Genomic DNA, 22,975 nt, shown 5'->3' on the forward strand with positions numbered 1-22,975 from the left:
TCTGGGAGTTGAAGTCCACAAGTCATAAAAGGGCCAAGTTGGAAGACCCCTGGTCCAAAGCCACGATCCGGAGGAGCGGCGGCGGCAGGGAAGGCGCCTTCCCTAAGTCGCCGGTGGTTGTTCTCGCCGGGGATCCCTTACAGCGTACTGCTCCCCCAACAGGCAAAACTTTCGATTCACACACAGATCCACACACTGACGTCTTTTGCGCATTTCCTGCATTGGCGAGATAGACACACCGAGCGAGCGAGCGAGCGAGCGGGCCAGCTGGGGGAGCCTTCCTCGCCCAGCAGCAGGCAAGCGTAGCCTGTGGCACACAAGCCAGACCAGCGGCCTTGGGGGAGAGGGGAGGGGGAGGGAAGGAAGGGCGGGAACCTCGTTTGACGGCGTGAGATTTTTATTTTATTTTAAATCGATCCTCTGAAAACAACAGAAAAGAAACCGCCCTCCTTTCCCGAACAGGTCGATCGGGAGCAGTTTCTCCTCATGCATTGGGTTCGATCCCCTGGATCCTTGGCCTTGGAAGAGGAGGAGGAGGAGGAGGAGGCGGAGAAGGCGAGGAAGCTCCCGCGACAGCCGAGGCGGATGTAAGGTTCCTCGGACTGTGTGATTTCCCCCCCCCTCCCCTCCAGTCGGAAGGCTGCGAAGTGGGCAGGGCTGCGCTTTAGGTTCGCTGTTCCTGGGTGTTTGGTTTTCTTTCCGACCCCCTTCCCCCTCCTCTCCTCTCCTCTCCCCTCCCTCCCCTCCCCTGTTGTTCCTGCCGCCGCCGCCGCCGCCGCCGCCGCACAGGCAAGTCCAGCAGCAGAGCGTGAGCGCCGGATTGCTTTCAGCGGAGGACTGACTGCTCAAGGATTACGCTCTAAAGAGAGAAAGACGACCGTGGTGGTGGTGGTAGTGGTGGTGCGGGGAAGTCTTTCTTTAAGAAAAATAATATATATGCATATACAGATCGATATAGATACACCCCTGTATCCCCCGCTCAGAGGATCTTTTGAATGTGCTGCGATTGCATCTCGGATTTCTGCAAGCAGGAACGCGATCCCTCTCCCCTTGCCTTCGCCCCCCCCGTTTGTTTTTCCGTTAACACACACACACACACACCACACACACACACACAGAGGCCAATCTCTCTTAAATATATGCGTGTGTGTTTGTATGCATGTGTGTATATACACATGTGTGTATATATGTATGTACGCCTGTATGCATTCACTGGGTGTCGCAAGAGGAAAAACTAGCCAAAGCCACCGCAAGGAGCCCCCTACACCCACCCACCCCCCACTTCACTTAAACCTGCCTTCTTATTTATTGAGACATCTCCTAGAAACCTGCCTGGCTCCGGAGCGTGCTTAATCCCAAGGAAAAGTAAAGCCATCTAACCATGGTGGTTTTTAATGGCATGCTGAAAATTAAAATCTGCGAAGCGGTGAATCTCAAACCCACCCCTTGGTCGCTAAGGCATGCGGTGGGTCCAAGGCCACAGACCTTTTTACTGGACCCGTACATTGCCCTCAATGTGGACGATTTCAGGATCGGGCAGACCTCCACCAAGCAGAAAACCAACAGCCCTGCCTGGAACGATGAATTTGTTACCGATGTTAGCAATGGCAGGAAGATTGAAATGGCCGTTTTCCACGATGCCCCCATCGGGTACGACGATTTTGTGGCTAACTGTACTATCCAGTTTGAGGACTTGCTGCAGAACGGGAGCCGGCACTTCGAGGACTGGGTGAGTGCTCCAGAGTGTGTGCATACCAGGGTCAGGTTGTTTTTGTGGCTTTGAGCTAGATGAAGGTTACCCCCTTTGTTTGACAGATGTATCTCAGCCACACACTTGTCTGGGATGGAGGGCTCAAGCAGGTGGCTGAAACATGCTTGGAAGTACGTGAGGTGTGGTGTCTCAAATCTGCCTTGTGAAAATGAAGATGCGCCTATTTTTTTAAGGGAAAAAAAAACCACAATGTAGCTGAATCTTGATAGTCCCTCCCCCTAAACCAAACCTAACATCTTCTGATGATCAAGATGTCACATTTGCTCTTTTTGCTTCCCAAAGCTAAGATTTTTTTTTTTGCCATTGCAGCCCAGCTTTTTAAAGCACTGTTGTAAAATCAAGGTTCTGGAGGTTCTCTCTCTGTTTTGTGCCCTTCGTGCATAGTGTGTATTCCTAATCAGGAGAGAAAAACAGGAACTCCAGAATTCTTAGATTCTGAGATATCCTTCATCTGCTTTGTTTTTAGCCATTAGGATGGACAGGCTGACTGTGTGAAAGTACTGTAACTTATACTCGGGCAACACGTTTATTTAGCTATTCAGGAAGTCATGATGCAACAGGATTGGGTTGACAAACTTTATCGAACACCACATAGCAAGGTGGGACTGACTGATAGAACATGAGCACTGGTTATAGATATGAATCTAGAAAGTAAATTAATTATGATCTTGTTTCAGGCTAAGCAAGAGCTTGGACAGAGCTTCTTTCAGATCCATTTGCCCCAGAGATTCTACGTAGGGTAACCTTATTAAAAAAAAAATACTAGAGCTTAAATGTCCATTTGTTTATTAACCTCGCTTTGGGTAGAGAGAGTAACAAATGAACTGGGAGATTAGCATAGATCTTCACATCCCTCAGTTGTTTCTATCCATATAGTATGTGGGATAGAGAAAGCACTAGAATCTCATAGAGAAGAAGTAACATTTTAAACAGCCAAGCATAACGTGTTCTAGGTGATTTTGACAAGGATTACACAGCATAACTATGGACAGTTCCACAGTGCCGCTTTGCATCATCTTGGGATCACTTTCAAATCTGACCGTCTCACAATATTTCTTTGTCCATTTTTGTATAATTGTTTCCAATTTGCTAGAAATACCAATCTTATGGGAAATTTTACACTTAGAGGTCTAGTGTCCAGTTCCCAGAGCTTCTCTTCCTGTACAAAATGTTTAAAACTTATCTCCTCTACCAAGATGCAACTGCGGTCAAGGCTAACGGGGAAAATGACTGGTTGCATTTTACTTTCACAATTCACAGGGATGCTGAGCATAATAGCAGATTGCTGACAAAGTAATTGGGAAGACTTTGGAATATTTCAATGCTTCTGTTCACATTTATTTACAATTGATCTTCCCTCATGCCATCCAAATAGTCGGTTAGATTTTTTGCAGACAACTGGAAAGATACTTACCAGTAAATGCGCTGAAAAAATATAAATAAGAGGAGGGGGTGTTAACAGTTATTTTATTCCATTTTTCTGAGAGTAGGGATGAAATGGCTTTTGTCCACCACAACTGCTAATACAGAGTGAGAGACAGATTGGAGGAGGGCGTTTGCACTTTATTGATCAGAAAAGGAAAGAGGCTGGATACAGATTAGATCATGGTGTGGTTTTTTTTTTGCATTTGGCACAAATGAAGATAGTTTTGGGTCAAATTCAATATACAATGTTAAGGATAGGGAAGGACAAACTGGTAGCATGGATGTACAGAAGAACACAAAATTGGGTGTAAGAAAATATAATATTTGATGTAAACCAGTTAACAGTGGCTGTATGCTGTAAAAAAAATAAAGTTCTTGAAGACAGCTGTAAGAATGCATTGGGAAGTAGATGAAGCCTCTGATGTAATTCCTGTTTGTTTTTTAAAGTAGTTCTTTGTATTATATAAAATGTGTCTATCTGTTCAAAAGGTTTTAAAGCTCAGAGATAATTTCAGTGGTAGAAGAATTGAGTAAGTTCAATTTTGGACCCAGTTTTTGAGAACTATTTTTCTTGGACTATTTCCACACTTGAATATTGAACTCTTAATTGAAGAGTATATTTTGGGTTCAGGTTAAAGTCAGCAAAAATTCAAACTGGTATAAGTGCGCAAATTCTGATTTCTTGAAGTTGAAGAATGTTAGCAGAATAAACCTCATTCTTCAGATCTGTGACATTTATTTATTTAATTTAATTGTGCAGACTTCTGAACTAAAATAACTAAAATTTGTTAGAATCTTCTAGAAGTCATTATTGATGTCATTAAGTGTATGACACATCTGATGCACAGACATTTTGTAATCTTTAATCACCTAAGAATCCTTTGCTAGGTCATCACCATTCCTATTTTATAAATGGGGGAACTGAAGCCAAGACTAATAAAGTATGATGCTTTTTGTCACGCATTGCCTATTTTTTTTGGGTGGGTGCTCCAGACAGCAATATCTTCCATCTAGAACCTCCTATGATATTTTTACTGCTTCTTCCATCTTTTGTTCCCATCACCAAAAAAAAATCACTAAAGGGAAAATACAAACAGGCAGGATAACATCTTTTGATGGGTAGCATTAGTAATATTTTGTTTGAAACCATCCCAAGTGTGACTTTATAACATTGTAATATTACACAGCATATTATTTATTATGGTTCCCCACACAGTCAGCCAGGTGTTTAGACTCGATTTGGCATTTTTATCCATCTTGCTTCCCAAGGACCTGGGAAGATGATGATGGTGATGATGATGGTGATGATGATGATGATGATGATGATATGAGCAGAGAGAGACTGAATTTGGCTGCTCAACATTAGTCTACCCCTCTTCCTGCACCACAGTAGCTTTCCAAGCCCAGTTGCAAAGAAGTACATTTTTACAATAGCATAAAGTTCCAATGAGAAGGTTATTACCAAGCACTGATTTATAGCTTCAAATGTAGTGTTTCAGGAACATTTACAAGAAAACAGATGATGCTGGCTGAGGTCATACATGGGTTCTGGGTCAGGGATCATTAATATAGATTCACAGGAAGCTGCAACTAAAAATTGAGCCTTGTGAAAGATATTTGGGTTATTTTGTTCTCTCAGCAGACTGAGAATGCCTTTGATGAAGTCTGAAGCAAAGGCTTTCCCCAATCACATAACTAGGTAACTATTGTTTTTAAATGGATTGATTATGAAGCCTATGCTCTCTGTTCCTTGGGACCAAAATTTCCTTTTGGGTATAAAAAAAATATCAAAGATTCAAAGGAAAAAAACACCGTCTTAAATGAGCCATGCAGTAATACTTCAAAGAGTTCAAGTGGACTTTAGATGGCAAGGAATCACTGTTTTGGGGAGGTGATAGTCCACAAACTTAAAGAAATGCTTTCAGTTTGCTTTTGCAGGCACCGCAGAACTGAGGGTGAAACAACAAATTTATTTGCTTAGGTTTATCTGCCCATGTTCCCATTTCACATGAAGCACAAAGAAGCTGTGGCTTGCAGGACTTTGCTTTTTTACAAAATGACTTGCTGCTTCAGTTTAAGTTTATATCTTGGTCTTTAGAAATTAACTGCAGTACAGGCAATGATGAAGAAAGCACTTCATGGAAGTCAAAGGAAACATTGCTTCTGGAACCTTTGTCGAGAGCTCTCTAACCATCACATGGCTGAAGGCAGATGCTGCAGCCACCTTGCTAAAACTGTGGATCTAACCAGGGAGGGGATAGGAGACAGCCTGGCAATTCAGTGTACAGGTTCTTAATTGTTCTGTGATGTGTGACAGTTTAGATATAAGGCAATAGAGCTGCTCCATGGGAAGTGCAGAGTGAAATCTGGGGCTATTCAGCAAAGAATTACAGCCAGTCTTACCTAGTAAAACTGAATTATATAACATTTTGATGTGTTATATTTCTTGGTGTATGCTTAAAAAAGTATACAACTATAGTATATGAATTAATCTTTAGCAAATGCTCAATAACGTTAGCACAAAGAAGCAGAGAACAAAGCAGATATAGTGAAATGGTTTTGAAGAAATCATGACAGTAGTTAAAATTGTTCTTAATTGGGAGCAAAAGGAAAGAGATAGATGAGCTTCAACACCATATTACCATAATCGCCTATTAAAATCCATAACACCAATTCCAAGTCTTGAAAGAGAAACAGGGACTGTTTTTTCAGGTCTGTTATTGAAATAAATTATAACTATGGTTTCCTGACAGTAGCTTCCTGATTGAAAATAAAAAACAATAATGATAAATCAGATATTTCTAGGCTGGGTATTCAGTGCTAGACCAATGTATTAAAATCAGTTGAAGAAATAAATGTCAACATATGTTGATATGCAATATATGTGAATCATTTTAAAGAAACTAGTGACATTTAAGGTATTTTGCTCCATTTCTGATTCTGCCTTCCTTGGCAGATAATTTTGTTGGTTGGCCATAATGATTCCTTTAACCTTTGAAAGTGATCCACTGCATATTCTGCCTGTGATTATGTCTTTGCATCTGCCTATGAAACAGGTCTCCATCACCCCCACTCCCCTGTAGACAAGCTGAACAGCTACATCCCACATATAAAGCAAACTTAGGCCCATATTAGGATGTATTTACATTGTAATACATTTCATGTTAAAATCCAAATATGGATGATTTGAATCAAGTTGCATTAGTCAATACACAGATATATATCCTGGTGTTCGAGCATTCTATTCTAGTATTAGCATGCCCAGGAGTCTTATTTTTAGCTTAATTAAAGAAAACTATGTATGTATGTATGTATGTATGTATGTTTATATTTTGAGTGTTTTTTGAACACCTTGCCAGCCCAAATACGGGCCAAATCTTTTTTGCCTAATGTTCAATCAGCCCGGGTTCGAATCTCAGAAGGGTGTGGCTGACTGATGAGAACAAATAAGTTTGAAATGGCTATATCAGTCTCCCTTTAATTCTTTGTTAGCAATCCAAAAAATTATGCAAAATAATGATTGTCGCAGTTGCGACTACCGCCTGTGGACGGCCTGAGTTTGGGCTGATACAGGCAAAAAAGATTTGGCTCGTATTTGGGCTGGCAAGGTGTTCGAAAAACACTCAAGACATATCTCCCCTGCCTCTTTCCTCCCTGATGCAGCTGACAAAGTGAGAAAGAGCCTGTGGCCTAGAGGTTAAAACAACTGCCTAATGTGCAATCAGCCCAGGTTCAAATCTCAGAAGGGTGTGGCTGACTGATGAGAACAAATAAGTTTGAAATTGCTATATCAGTCTCCCTTTAATTCTTTGTTAGCAATCCAAAAATTTATGCAATATATGTCTCTCTCTCTCTCTCTCTCTCTCTCTCTCTCTCTCTGTGTGTGTGTGTGTGTGTGTGTGTGTGTGTGTACACTTTGAATTATTTACATGTATTTTACACGGACCTTTTCACTTAATAATTTCAAAAACAAAAAATACATTTTGAAAAAATAAATCCATACTTAATAAGCTTCCAAGGTCTGTTTCATTCCTCTTTTATGTTAGGGTTTGTTTAAATGTGTATTACTTTGTAACCACTTCTTTGACAAGGTTATTGCAATAAGATTTATAGAGGAAAGCTGAGGTTCATTTGAGCAGTGCTTTTACTGCATGCAGAGAGATCTTGGACCAAGCCCTCGTCTATCCTATCCTGGAAAGCTGTTGCCAGTGAATATAAACATTGCTGAGTTAGATAGACCAGTGGAAATATACAGTTACTTCTTTTGTCCCTACTAACATATATATACACATATATACATATACATATACATAATACATAAGGTAAAGGTTCCCCCGCACGTGCATGCTAGTCGTTTCCGACTCTAGGGGCCGGTGCTCATCTTCGTTTCAAAGCCGAACAGCCAGCGCTTGTCCGAGGACGTCTCCGTGGTCATGTGGCCGGCATGACTAGATGCCAAAGGCGCACGGAACGCTGTTACCTTCCCACCGTAGTGGTCCCTATTTTTCTACTTGCATTTTTACGTGCTTTCGAACTGCTAGGTTGGCAGAAGCTGGGACGAGTAACAGGCGCTCACTCTGTTACACGGCACTCGGGATTTGACCCACCAAACTGCCGATCTTCTGATCGACAAGCTCAGCGTCCTAACCCACTGAGCCACCACATCCCTATCTCACATAATACATATACATATACATATACATATACATATACATATACATATACATATACATATACATATGTTGTTAGCTGCGAAGTTGTGTCCGACCCATCGCGACCCCATGGACAACGTTCCTCCAGGCCTTTCTGTCCTCTACCATCTTCTGGAGTCCATTTAAGCTCACACCTACTGCTTCAGTGACTCTATCGAGCCACCTCATTCTCTGTCATCTCCTTCTTCTATTGCCCTCAATCTTTCCCAGCATTAGGCTCTTCTCCAGTGAGTCCTTCCTTCTCATTAGGTGGTCAAATTATCTGAGTTTCTACTTCAGGGTCTGGCCTTCTAAAGAGCAGTCAGGGTTGATCTCCTCTAGGACTGACCGGTTTAATCACCTTGCAGTCCAAGGGACTCGCAGGAGTCTTCTCCAGCACCATAGTTCAAAGGCTTCAATTCTTTGGCGCTCAGCCTTTTTTATGGTCCAACTTTCACTGCCATACATTGCAACTGGGAAGGCCATAGCCTTGACTATACACACTTTTGTTGACAGGGTGATGTCTCTGCTTTTTAGTGTGCTGTCTAGATTTGCCATGGCTTTTCTCCCCAGGAGCAAGCGTCTTTTAATTTCTGGGCTGCAGTCCCCATCTGAGGTGATCTTGGAGCCCAGGAAAATAAAATTTGTCACTACCTCCATTTCTTCCCCATCTATTTGCCAGGAATTGAGAGGGCCGGATGCCATGATCTTGGTTTTCTTAATGTTAAGTTTCAACACAAGTTTTGCACTCTCCTTCTTCACTCGCAACAAGAGGCTCTTTAGTTCCTCTTCACTTTCTGCCAATAGAGTGGTATCATCTGCATTTCTTAGGTTGTTGATATTTCTCCCAGCAATCTTAATTCCAACTTTTGATTCATCTAGCCCTGCCTTTCTCATGATATGCTCTGCATATAAGTTAAATAGGCAGGGCGACAGTATACAGCCTTGCCGGACTCCTTTCCCAATTTTGAACCAATCAATGATTCCGTGTCCAGTTCTCACTGTTGCTTATTGACCCGCATATAGGTTTCTCAAGAGACAAATAAGATGGTCTGGTACTCCCATCTCTTTAAGAACTTGCCACAGTTTGTTGTGATCCACACAATCAAATGCTTTAGCATAGTCAATGAAGCAGAAGTAGATGTTTTTCTGGAACTCCCTAGCTTTCTCCATGATCCAGCGTATGTTGGCAATTTTATCTCTAGTTCCTCTGCCTCTTCAAAATCCTGCCTGTACTTCTGGTAGTTCTCGATCCACATACTGCTGGAGTCTAGCTTGTAGGATTTTAAGCATAACTTTACTAGCATGTGAAATGAGTGCAATGGTGTGATAGTTTGAACATTCATTGGCACTTCCTTTCTTTGGAATTGGAATGAAAACTGATCTTTTCCAATCCTGTGGCCAATGTTGAGTTTTCCAAATTTGCTGGCAAATTAAGTGTAGCACTTTTACTGCATCATCTTTTAAGATTTTGAATAGCTCAGATGGAATACTGTCACCTCCACTAGCTTTGTTGTTGCTCAGCTTTTCTAAGGCCCACTTCACTTCACATTCTAGATGTCTGGCTCGAGGTCAGTGACCACCTCATCGTGGTTATCAGGGACGTTAAGCTCGTTCTTGTATAGTTCTTCTGTGTAATTTTGCCACCTCTTCTTAATCTCTTCTGCCTCTGTTAGGTCCCTTCCATTTTGGTCCTTTATCATGCCCATTTTTGCATTAAACGTTCCCTTCATCTCTCCAATTTTCTTGAAGAGATCTCTGGTCCTCCCTATTCTATTATTTTCTTCTATTTCTTTGCACTGTTCATTTAAGAAGGCATTCTTATCTCTTCTAGCTATTCTCTGGAATTCTGCATTCAATTGGGCGTATCTTTCTCTTTCTCCCTTGCCTTTCACTTCCCTCGTTTCCTCAGCTATTTGCAAAGCTTCCTCAGACAGCATTTGCATTTCTTTTTCTTTGGGATGGTTTTAGTTGCTACCTCTTGTACAATGTTGCGAACCTCCGTCCATAGTTCTTCAGGCACTCTGTCTATCAGATCTAATTCCTTAAATCTATTTGTCACCTCTACTGTATACTCAACAGGGATATGATTTAATTCATACCTGAGTGGCCTAGTGCTTTCCCCTACTTTCTTCAGTTTAAGCCTAAACTTTGCAACGAGAAGCTCATGGTCTGAGCCACAGTCAGCTCCTGGTCTTGTTTTCACTGACCGTATAGAGCTTCTCCATCTTTGGCTGCAGAGCACATAGTCAATCTGATTTCTGTGTTGACTGTCTGGTGATGTCCATGTATAGAGCCATCTCTTGGGTTGTTGGAAAAGAGTGTTTTCTATGACCATCGTATTCTCTTGACAAAATTCTATCAGCCTATTATGAGGCCAAACCTGCCTGTTATTCCAGTTATCTTTTGGCTTCCTACTTTAGCATTCCAATCCCCCATGATGATAAGGACATCATTTTTTGGTGTTAGTTCTATAAAGTGCTGTAGGGCTTCATCAGGTTTTCATGGCAAAGATACTGGAGCAGGTTGCCATTTCCTTCTCCAGTGGATCACTTTTTGTCAGAACTCTCTGCTAAGACCTCTCCATCTTGGGTGGCCCTGCATGGCATAGCTCATAGCTTCATTGAATTACGCAAGCCCCTTCGCCACGACAAGGCAGTAATCCATAAAGGGGACATATACATACACATACACATACACATACACACATACATAGTAATGGAAGGTATTAGATTTAAGTTATTTTCTTTGTCACTTGAACTGTGGCAGGACAACTGCTGTCCTTTAAATATATTTATTTCTTTATCTTGCAGAATTAATACGGTTCTAGGAAACCTCTGATAAGTGTGACAAGGCATGGGGGAAGTTCAAAAGAGAAATTTTGAGATGCCTTGAGAAGTCCATTTATCTTGTTAAGTTTACTGATTAATGTAGTGATTGGATCATTTAAAACATTACTTATTCATTGTAATTATCTCTATCCCATTTTCTAGGATAATATTATTCCCAAAACTGTTTACAAGCTATTGTGTTTATAAATTAAAATATTCTTTAAAAGCACAGTTAGGCATTTTTAGGGTCATGGCTCTGAAACAATGGAAGGACCTGGAACAATAGGGGGAACTTGACTCTGGAACAATGAGGGGGACCTGAGGTGTCATTGACCTATTATTTGTATCATTTCAGTTTAAATTCTACCTTTCTTCTCATAGGCACTCAAGGTGGCTAACATTCCCAAATGATCAGAATTTTCCCAATCACAAATGTCTATTTTTTTCCTGTATTGTAGTAGAATTGTGAAGAACCTGCATGTAGAATGGCATTAGAGTCTATTCTGCATACTAAAAGTAACACAATATTGTTTGGTCTCTTCATTTTCTTTGAGTCGTATTCCGTAGGCATTTCAATACCAACCTAGGTAACAGCATCAATGTACCCTAACCAAGAGTGGCAGGGCAAGCTCTTACATAAAAACAACCAGCAAGGTTCACTCTCCCAAGAGCTGATGATATGATCTACCTTGAAAATGTAACATCTGCAGGGAACTAGTCACAAAGAATTCAACAGTTGAAGTTTGATCTATATGTGTTCTCTACTAGTGAATGGTTTTGTTGGTAGTGACAGCATAGCTCTTACTTGGTTAGTTGCTTTTCCTGCTTTAGTTATCAAAGCTTATTAAGCTTATTGTAATAGGTGATCTGAGACAGTTTTTAAGTTGTTAAGGCACCAGGCTAAAAAGCAAGAAACCGTGAGTTCAACCAGCGCCTTAGGCATAAGTCAACTGAGTGATTTTGGGCCAGTCACTCTCTCTCTCAGCCCAACTCACTTCACAAGAGTGTTGTTGTGAGGAAAACAAGAGAAGGAACATGTGTTGGATATGTTCACCAACTTGAATTATTTGTAAAAATAATTGTGAATAATCAAATTTTGGAGTCATAGACATTTTTCACTGCAAGCAGCACCATGAATCACATTAGTAATCACATTCATATTAATTTCTATTCCTGTGATCTGTAAGATAGATAGATAGATAGATAGATAGATAGATAGATAGATAGATAGATAAGGAATATTCAAATGTAAGAAGATCTATATCTTAAAACTTCTTACATTTGAATATTCCTTTTCTTCTCACTCCCCCCCCCCAATGCTCCTCTCATAAATAACAAAAGAAAGGAAGCTGATACCACTGGTACTTTACATCTGGATTTTCTAAAAGGGGGATCACATCCTGCACATTAAACACCAGCAATGTTTAAGATCATAGCATGTTTGTTTTTCACCTGTAGGGAGATGTTAGCTATTTTCCTCTCAGTTAGGGCTGTGATGTAGATTGATTCCATGGTTACAGAGCAAATGCTTGCAACAGTACACAAGTACGGAGGTAGAAATCACAATCGCACTGAGAGAACATTTATTAGAAGGCAGTGTAGGCTACAGAATATGTAGCAGTCTGCCAAATAATGTAGCCCCTTGACTGATTACCTTGGCTATTTTATATCTGCATATCCAAAAGTATTATCAGTAGGGGGGGTCTTTGTGTAATATGATTGTTCCAGATCCAGTGTTTCAGATGGTTAATGGTGGGAAGAGACACTGAGTAGTGTTTAAGGGCAGCTTTCCTAATGTGCTGCCCTCCAGATTTTCTGGATCTACAACTTCCAGCATTCTCCAAAAGCAGTTCTATAGGCCTGTTTCTTGCACATACTTCTGAGTTTCCCATTAAATGTAAGTGGCCCCTTTGATGAGAAACAAGTGCTAAAAAGTAATTTATAGGTTACACCAGTGGTGCCGAAACTTTTAGAGACTGAGTGCCCAAAGTGCAACCCAAAGCCCACTTATGTATCGCTGGGTGCCGGGTGTGGCCTGCTTGGTGGGCATGGCCAGCTCGATGTTGCTCCAGGGGCAGTGGGCAGGAGAGCGTCTTGCTCAGCTGATGGCTTGGGGGTGAAAGGGGCAGCTACACCCCCTCCCAAACGCTGCCGTCTCACGAAAGCAGGATGAAAACTCCAAAAAGCGACAAGGGAAAAAAGTTAAAACAGAAGAGTGTCTCGCGATGGTTTATTTCCCTGGGGAGGTGGGGGGACATGGGGGGAGGCTCCCGAGCCCTGCAGCTCTTCCAAGGGGGGGGAGGAGGAGAGTGGAGAGGGGCTGTGCTTGGATCGGGGCTCCTTATGCCTTCTGCTGCCCACCTGCGTTCTTCTGCCACAGATGCCGCAGCTCTGCTTGCCTGGCAGGGCGGGGCGCGCTCACGTTAAGGGACCCATGTGGGGCTGCTGCCTCGCTTGCCATGCCATGCCAGGGCTGGGCTGGACTGGGGTGGGGTGGGCGTGGAGACTTCTCACTGCTTCTTCCCCTGCAGACATCGGGAACGCCCACCCCACCTACCGCTTGTCCCAGGGCAGCTGCCACTGTCCATTGCTGGCCATCTGGGCATGCCAGGATACCTCCCTTCGGGTTCCCTCAGCCTCTCCTCACCCCTCCGGGCTGGGGCTGGTCAGATTCCCCCCATGGGCAGCGATGGGCCCATCCCTGGCCATCCTCCTCCTACTTCTGTGGGCAGACCGCGGCTTACTGAGCCGGGCAGTGCCTCTCCCTGCATGCATCCTCAGGTTCACATGGCTGGCCAGTGCATCCCCATGTGTGAGTGTGCCCCTGCCCTGCCAGGCAAGTGGAGCCACAGCATCTGCATCAGAAGAGCCCGGCTGGCTGGCAGCAGGCTGGAGAGTGTTGGACAGCAGCAGCTGCCCCAGGATGAGTGGTAGGTGGGTGGGCACTCCTGATGTCCGTGGGGGAAGAAGCGGCGAGGAGGCTCCGTGCCCAGCCAGTCCAGCCCAGCCCAGCTCAGATGCATGGCCACAGAGCAATTTTGCAAACCCCCCCAGTGGCCCGATCCAGGCTCTAGAGGCCTTTTCCAAGCCTCCAGAGCTCAGATGCATCACCGCAGAGCGATTTTGCAGCCCCCCAGTGGCCCAATATGGGCTCTGGAGCCCGGATCGGCCGTGGAGGGGGCACGCAAAATCTCTCTGCAGCTATAGATCCAGGTGGCAGAGGCCTTTTCCAGGCCTCCGGAGCCCGGATCGGGCTGCTGCTGGTCCACAAAATCACTCTGCAGGCATACCTGGACTCGCGCTTACAGCTTCTGTTCAAAAAAAGGTGCCAGAATGTCACTCCGTGCACTGTATATATATAGAACGAATCTGAAGCCACCAGCCTGAGGATGACGGATGAGATTTCGTCGAAACGTTGCTCTTATACCTTCAATTCTACGTGGGGAAAAACCCGAATGACCAAAGATCGATCTATCTATCTATCTATCTATCTATCTATCTATCTATCTATCTATCTATCTATCTATCTATCTCTATCTCTATCTCTATCTCTATCTCTATCATCTCTATCTCTATATCTCTATCTCTATCTCTATCTCTATCTCTATCATCTCTACCTCTACATCTATCTATCTATCTATCTATCTATCTATCTATCTATCTATCTATCTATCTATCTATCTATCTATCTATCTATCTATCTATCTATCTATCTATCTATCTATCTATCTATCTATCGCCCTGCCTCCACCATCCAGCCCAGATCAGCCCAGCTCTTGCAACTGCTCCCTGACTCCCAGTGCAGAGAGAAAGAGGTGGAGGGGAGCAGCCCGGCCCCGCCTCCCTCTGGGGCAATTGCACGCATGCCCACAGGGACGGCTCTGCGTGCCGCCTGTGGTACGCATGCCATAGGTTCACCACCACAGGGTTAAACTGTTATGTTGGAATGGATTTACTTTTTTTAGAGCTTGAATGTTACTTTTTGCTTGGACAGTGATCTCAGTAATGGTGAACAACTGAACTGTGTAGTTAAGGTTTAGGGCCATAATAGAGGATGGATGAGAATTACAAATCTCCTATAATGATTTCATCCTAATTATGACACAAAGATGCTGAATAATTTATCTTACGATATATTACTAGAATACATGTTTGGTGTTGTTTCCACTTTTCTAACTTTTTATTCAGATTTTTAGCTTTCTTCCAACACAGTAGTGCATAATTACCAAATTCACACATGTCCTGTATCTTTTCTGTATTATTTTCCTATCCACTGGAGATGGGAGGGATAATTGTCATACTATTTTATTTTACTGATGCCATTGTCTAATAGGCCTTGTAATCATGTGATAACTATAGAAATTAAAATTCCTAGGCCTGTGATGTTATCTTTGTGCTTGAAGCACTAACAGCAGGCCTGATGTGCTGCAGTTAAAAGTATTTTAGATATATTTACCTGATATGATGGAAGTAAACAGTTGATGCTTTGTTCATTTTTATTTAAAAGTAAGCTCTTATGCAAAAAGAAATATACTGTCCAGAAGATGGTAGAGGACAGGAAGGCCTGGAGGAATGTTGTCCATAGGGTCGCGATGGGTCGGACACGACTTCGCAGCTAACAACAACAACAACCAGGTGGCCCACTGTTTCTTCAGCTTCTTTGCAGAGACAGCTTTTGCTGTCTGTTGTTGTCTTCTTAATTCTGGCTAGGGGTGAATTTATTCTTAAACTTGGTCTTGTGCAGCCAGAATTAACCCTCTATCTCTTTCTTGAATTTTCCTGTTTTACCATTACCAGGTCTTGTTATATGCTTTGCCTGTTTTTTTTAATGACTGACCATGTAAAACTTTGTCTTGCCATGTCTCTTTTCTTTATTTGGTCTTTCTTGTAGGCCAGTTTGGTCTATCTGGTATTGAGTGACCCTTCATGGTGTACTAGTTTCAATGCATTCTCTTCACTGTCCTTCAGATATACTTCCAATGCCCCCTTTTTTCCCCCAACTCTCTGATGTGTTTGAAACATTCCACATCCACTTATTTTCATTGATAAATAAGAGTCTGTCAACATCACTGCCCAGATGAAGGGAATGATTCATTGTCATTGCTTTTCTGGTCTTTCTATCCAGGGCCTTTAGTTCTGCTTGAATCCAGTCCACTATCTAATGACTGGCATTGCCCAAATGTTAATTGTCTTGATGGTACTTCCTCCACTGAGTTTAGACTTTAAAATTTTCTTCACTCTGATGATATATTCTCTTGTAACCTTCTTGACTTCAGTGTGCTTGATGTTGTCAGCTTGAAAGATGACCAGGTATTTATAGTGATGTTCTTCATTAAAACTCTTGATGTTATTTCTATAGGGCATCTTGATTCCTTCAGTTTTTACTATTTTTCTCCTGTGGATGGTAAGGGTGGCGTATTTGTACAGTCCAAACTCCATTGTAATATCTTGGCTATGTATTCAGACAGCATTGAGCAGCGATTTTATTTCAGATAGCTTTTCCATATAGCTTCAGATGGTCCATGTAAAAGAGGTGGGATAGGCTGGCAGATGTTTTTGATATTTGATAGCCATGGCCTGATTTGTTTTATATGGTTGACAGAGGAGTCAATGTAATGACCAACACTAGTGGTAATAGTGAGTATCCTTAAAAGATTCCTCTCTAACCACTCCCAGTCTATCACCATTGTTCAGCAATTGTGTTTTCCATTGTGCCATTGATTTTTGCACAAAGCGTCTGATGTTTTTACTGACTCCTGTTATTCTAGGCATTTCTAGGCACCTGTTATCCAATTATCTGCAAGGAGTCAAATGCCTTCTTGTAATCAATCCATGCTACATTCAAGTTGGTTTTTCTTCTCTTGCAGTTTTCTGGAATCATCTTGTCATTTAAGAGCTGATCTTTTGTTCCTCTGCAGTTTGTGCAATTTCTTTTCTGCTCAGGTGGAAAGAACTTTTTTCAATTAAATCCTGTTGAATTCCATCAGCTATCACACCAGTTAGCAATTTAAAAGCAGGTAATTGGTCTGGGTTGTCTGGTGCAACACCTTTTGCTGGACCTTTCATTATTTTGCCAGTTGTTATCCTACCTTCAATGATACCTCCTTGCAATATGTTGTTAAACTGCTTGGCAATGAGTGGGTGCAGACCAGTCAGATGTTTTCAGTCAAAAACCATGCAGTTCATCTTTACCCAGTGTTGACCAAATATTGATCTATTCTGTCTTTTCTCCACCATTTCTGCTGTTATTACTAGTTCTTTCATTTTAGCTACTTTTTATTCTTATTGTCTTCCTTTATCCAAGCTGCATTCTTGTTATATTTCTTTGGTGCCCAGAACTGAACTGTTTCTTCTTTGTCAGTTGTTGACTGGTTCATTGAGTGTTGATTCATTGTCTCTCCATTGATGAATTGGTAGAAACATTTCTGATTCAACTGAAATTGGAGATTCTGCTTGTAGTGTGCAATTTGAGCTTCATATCTGCTGACCTTCTTGGGTATAGCTGCTATTTGCTGCCTTATTATTTCCAGTACTTGCTTCATTTTCCTTGTTTTTCTAGGTGATTTCATAATTGGTTGCTCTTTTTGTTTTTCAACTTCTTTCATTTCTTCTTTTTTATCTCTCTTGCTTCTGATCTTGTTTTCTGACATGATCTTCAACTTTGGTGGTGCACTTCTTTTCTTGTTTGTCGATTTTGCATCCAAGGTATTCAATTATAACTGCAGCTCTGCTGTACATTGGTGTGTTTCTTGCAGTGAACTGGTGCTTATATTTGATATTACAGTATTGACACCTTTTAATATTTGTGCTAGTTGTTTGGAACAAGCTTCAATGCAAACCTTATTCTGTTTTTGGCTGTTCTAGATGCTCAGTTATTCTCTTCTTTCAACACTTCTTCTGTCTTAATTAGAAGGGTTTGTTCATTTTGAGGAAAAGATGCCTGGTTTATGAATGAAAACAGTTCAGTAACAATGCTAGCTTCTGTTGCTGACTTATCTGGTTTGCCTCTACAATCTGAATTACTTCTGGCAAGACTTTGATTTCTTTGCCCTGGGTAGACCTTTGTAGTTCTTCCAATTCTGCTTCAGTGAATATTTTATTTTGTATTATAAATTGATGTTTATCTTCTAACCTTTGTTCTGTTATTTCTGATTCTGGATGTTGTTCTTTCCAAAATTGTGCTTTTCCTCCCCTTTCAAATATCCTCATCTCGTTGGACTTGAGTTGTAATAACAAATCATTATTTCTTTGTTTTTGACCTTTGTATATTGTGATAGGTAAACAACTTTTCTTCCAGTAATCCTGCAGTTGCTGGCCCCGGTTGCTCAGTCAACAGTCCTGAGTCCTATATCACCAGATGTTCAGGAACTCCAACTCCTTGTTGTCCTTGGCAATGACCAATCTGGTATGGAGTTCTATAAATTACATCTCACCATATTGTTTATGGAAAAACACTATTTGTCTGGCTCCTTTGATGAGACCTGTGCAGTATGGTTTGACTCTCTGGTATAGCTCTCATCCTTCTCAGAGCATGTGAGCTCTACAACCACATCAAGGTAGTGCCTCATGGGGACTACCAGTGAGAGGTTATTATTATTAATAATTAAACTTCTATGCCATCTAACTCCCAATGACACTGAGCAGCTCAGAAGAATGAAAAAAAAATACAATAAAACCAACAAAAGGAAAACAAAGATAAAAGATGGCAAGAATGACAATGAGATGGAATGAAGAAAGGGATCTAATTGTCCCTCACCAAAAGCCTTCATAGCTCTTCTCAGCAACATCAGAGTGTGGGCCGTCTAGATTTGGAGGGGAACCTCATTTCAGAGGGCAGATGTTGCTATAGAGAAAATGTACTTCTGGGATCCTGAGAGACGACAGTGTTTAATCAAGGAACCTGGAATATGCCAATCCTGCAAGATTGCATTGGCCAGACAGATGCTATAGCAGGCGGGCCTTATGCCATGAAGGGCTTTATAGATAACAGGTAGGACTCTGAATTACCCCAGAAACAAACTGCAAGAAGTGCAGATCACAAAGCAATATATACACCCATGCCCCTCCAAGACACCTATATTTATTTAATTTTGAAGTGCTGTTCATCCCTATAACAAACAGTATATATAATCTTGAGTCACACTGAATGTGTTAATGACATGTTCCATGTTTTCTATTTATATAATGGAGTTATTAATAATATATTTCATTTTTTAATCTTTTGCAGTATCAGTAACAGGGCTTTGAAAAAGATTTGAAAGTCATGCTTTTGACCTGTCATGTGTGCAGCTTCCTCCTGCCATTCAATAAAATCACCTTGCTGTTTAGGTTTTCACAGCAGTTGGTGTTAAGAACTTATCTCCTTAAAGCAGCCTCATCTTCTTTTAGTCTTGCACAGAAGCTTGAAAAAAAAGGACTGGGTACTTTAATGAACAGCTGAGAAGTGCCAAGTATATATTTCTCAGTCATTTTCACTCATGCTAAAATAATTTCAGTAATTATTACTATCCGTAATAATTGCTATATAGATATACTTTTTAAAAAGAGGAATAAATTGGATTGTTACAATAACCTTGAAGTAGTTTTAAAACAGATATTCGGGGCCCCAGCCTAGTCATACCTCAGTACAGTATTACAATCATTTTCCACCTGGGGACAGTCAGGCTGATGTCTGCTTAGCGTCATCACTGTGGCAGGCATAGATATTCTGCCAAAGGAGTGAGTTTAAATAATACAGAAATAATATAGCATATTCTTTCTTATATGTGCTGAATTTTGTATTCACAATTGAATTACCATGTTTTGCCTTTTCATCCTAGAGTTAGGGGTAGCCTGAGGTAAAATGGACAACCAACAAAATAACAACAATAAATGGTTCTCATAGGGAGTTGCAGATTACAGTTGATTGGAGATGCAGTTCTTCAAAGATTAGTAATTACAATGATTTGACATGTTCAAAGAAGGGTGATTAAAACGGAGGGGCAGGGGACAGGGCTATATAAAGAAAGAAGATATTCAGTAATTAGGCTGAAAATAGTAAAAATAGTGAAAAAACATTTGGGCAGTGAAGGGACAATTATTTAGCATGTGATAGAAGTATGAAAAAAATCAAGGTTTTGTATTAAGATGGTAAACATGAGTAATATCTTTTTATTTGAAATTAGAATGTTTCATATACTTATTTATGTGGTATTAACCATTACAGATATCTGTCAAAGAACATTGTGTTGAATTTCAGAGAGGTGTTGTAGTTTTGTGCATAGAAAGAGCAGCAATGAAATAAATTCCTTCCTCAGTGAAGTAGAATTACATGATTGGGCTTGTGATAGAAACATGACAAGATTACTTTGCTGGTCTTCTGAGAAAATAAATGAGTCTAAAATAGTTTAGAAAATGAATTTTTTTTTCTTTGTCTCTACCATGAGGGATATTTTATGTAAACATAAATAATAAATATTCCCATAACTAGTGTGTTGTTACTTTTATTAATATAGATTGGTACAAGCCTCATGGTGGATCTGTTCTGAACTAGATCAGAACAGATTCATGCCTATATGCTCCATCTTGAAGAAATGAAAATTTGTTCTGATTCTCCCATTCTGTTCCAGGATTTAGGGACTGGTCAAATCCAGTTGTTATCCCTAATTATTTTCCATTAGAAAATAAGAAAAACATCTTTTATATGTTCTGGCTAAAGCTAGAATTTTGTAAACTGGGAACAACTTTTTTTTTAAAAAAATGATCAAACAAAAAGCATTAATTAGAAAAATTGTATAACCATTTGGAAAGTATTACCTAATTAAGAACTATTAATAGTACTGATAAGGCATCTGGGAACATTCAATTTAACATTCGAAAGCTGCAAATCACTTTTGCAATATATTTTAAAGAAAATTGACCCTGAATTTTGAACATGTGGAAGGCACCAGACTGGGGGAGGCTAAACCAGTTTGCAATAATAAAATGCATTTAGAAGTTGCTGCAATTGATTGGTCTAGCGTGTATAATATTATAAGGATTAGATGGATTACACCCCAAGGTTCTCAAGGAACTGGCAGATGTGATCTCAGAACCACTGAACTATATTTTTCAAAGATCCTGGAGCACTGGGGAACTACCAGAGGACTGGAAAAGAGCTGATGTAGTTCCCATCTTCAAAAAAGAAAAAAAAAGATCCAGGAAACTACAGACCTATCAGCCTGACCTCAATACCTGGGAAGATTCTGGAAAAGATAATCAAACAACAAATCAGCGAACACCTAGAGGCAAACAAAGTCTTTACTAAAAGCCAACATGGGTTTGCCAAAAACAGATTGTGCCAGACAAATCTTATTGCATTATTTGACCAAGTGAAAAAAATAGTGGACCAGAGGAATGCTATGGATATAATTTACTTGGACTTCAGTAAGGTATTTGATAAAGTAGATCACAAACTACTACTTGATAAGATAGAAAAATGTGGGTTAGCATCATCACCAGATGGATTCACAGTTGGCTGACCAGCCTTACTCAGCATGTGGTCCTCAATGGAACTGTATCTACATGGGGGGAGGTGTGTAGTGGGGTGCCCCAGGGCTCTGTTCTGGGCCCAGTGCTTTTCAACATCTTCATCAATGATTTGGACAAGGGGATAGATGGGGAACTCATCAAATTTGCAGACAACACCAAGCTGGCAGGAATAGCCAACACTCCAGAATATAGGCTTAAGATACAGGATGATCTGGACAGACCTCAACACTGGGCGCTATCTAACAAAATGAAATTCAGTGGTGAAAAAAGTAAGGTTCTACATTTAGGCAAAAACCCCCAAATGTACAGGTGTAGTATAGGTGGTACCTTGCTCAATAGTAGCAACTGTGAGAGGGATCGTGGAGTCCTAGTGGACAATCACTTAAATATGAGCCAGCAGTGTGCTGCAGCTGCCAAAAAAGCCAACACAGTGCTAGGCTGCATTAACAGAGAGATAGAATCAAGATCACGTGAAGTATTAATACCACTTTGCAATGCCTTGGTAAGGCCACACTTGGAATACTGCATCCAGTTTTGGTCACCACGATGTAAAAAAGATGTTGAAACTCTGGAAAGAGTACAGAGAAGAGCAACAAAGATGATTAGGGGACTGGAGGCTAAAACATATAAGGAATGGTTGCTGGAATTGGGTATGTTTAGTTTAATGAAGAGAAAGGCGAGGGGTGACGTGATAGCAGTGTTCCAATATCTCAGGGGCTGCCACAAACAATAGGGAGTCAAGCTATTCTCCAAAGTACCTGAAGGCAGGACAAGAAGCAACGGATGGAAACTAACTAAGGAGAAACTTCCTGACAGTTAGAACAATTAACCAGTGGAACAACCTGCCAATTCTACAAATGATAACTATTATCTTCTAATTACCTACCATTCTGATTAATTTATTATCCAGAGGGATGGTAGCTACTTTTTTATTATACTTACTGTAATTTTTGGAGAATCAAGATACCATCATAGTTGCAACAGCCAGGATGACAGACTGGACTGGACTGGGCCAGTGGGAAAAATGAATTATCTCCCTCTCCAAAATCCTACCAATCCCAAAGTGTTGCAAGAAAGCAAATCCAGATACACACAATTATTGCAAGATCTACAACAGTAATTTGCCTCCAAATTCCATTGGCAAATTGTAGTCCCAAATTTCATTGCTGCAACTAGAAGAGGAGGACCAATTTATCCATTTGGTACAATAGGCACAGTTCCTATAGCCAAATGAAATATTTTATTTTTTTAAAATCAGAAAGAATAAAAATAGAGTTTATTTCTGTACCATTTAATAATTATTTATTTTTGTACCTTTTAATAAAAAATAGGTAAGAAATATATACAACTTGAACATCAAACTGATAATCTTATTTGTAACTTGGATAGCATAAATGCTAAAATTTAGTAGAGATTACAATTCAGTATGCAACAGATATAATTAGTTAGGAACAGGTGAATATTATTAATTTTTGTTTTCTTTCTAGCATCTTAAGGGTCCATTTTTTTCATCAACCAAGTGTTAATCCATTTTGACAGGAATTGACTGATCAGCTTGTCTCTAAAGCCTAACAACATGGGTTGAGAAAGATTGACTGTCCCAAAGCCATCTGGCTTTCATACCTAAGGCAGGACTAGAACTTACAGTCTTCTGGTTTCTAGCTTGGTGCCTTAACCACAGGACCAAACTAGCTCTTATCACCTATATTATAATTATTTCCTGTTCCTTTGTTTTCTGTTTCCTTAAA

The 22,975-nt window shown here is 40.8% G+C and overlaps 1 protein-coding gene across 2 annotated transcripts in view; it reads left to right on the top strand.

Moving 5' to 3' along the window:
- The first annotated feature begins 398 nt into the window (after positions 1-398).
- Positions 399-22,975, top strand: part of PRKCE (protein kinase C epsilon) — a 335,363-nt gene continuing 312,786 nt past the window's right edge. For both annotated transcript variants that reach the window (XM_081315107.1, XM_081315108.1), the window contains exon 1: positions 399-1,729. In XM_081315107.1, coding sequence (XP_081171233.1) covers positions 1,382-1,729 — 348 coding nt within the window. In that variant the 5' untranslated portion in view covers positions 399-1,381. The remainder of the gene's footprint in view (positions 1,730-22,975) is intronic.

This window comes from Vipera berus (genome assembly GCF_964194415.1).
Source record: "Vipera berus genome assembly, chromosome: 1".
Taxonomy (NCBI): Eukaryota; Metazoa; Chordata; class Lepidosauria; order Squamata; family Viperidae; genus Vipera; species Vipera berus.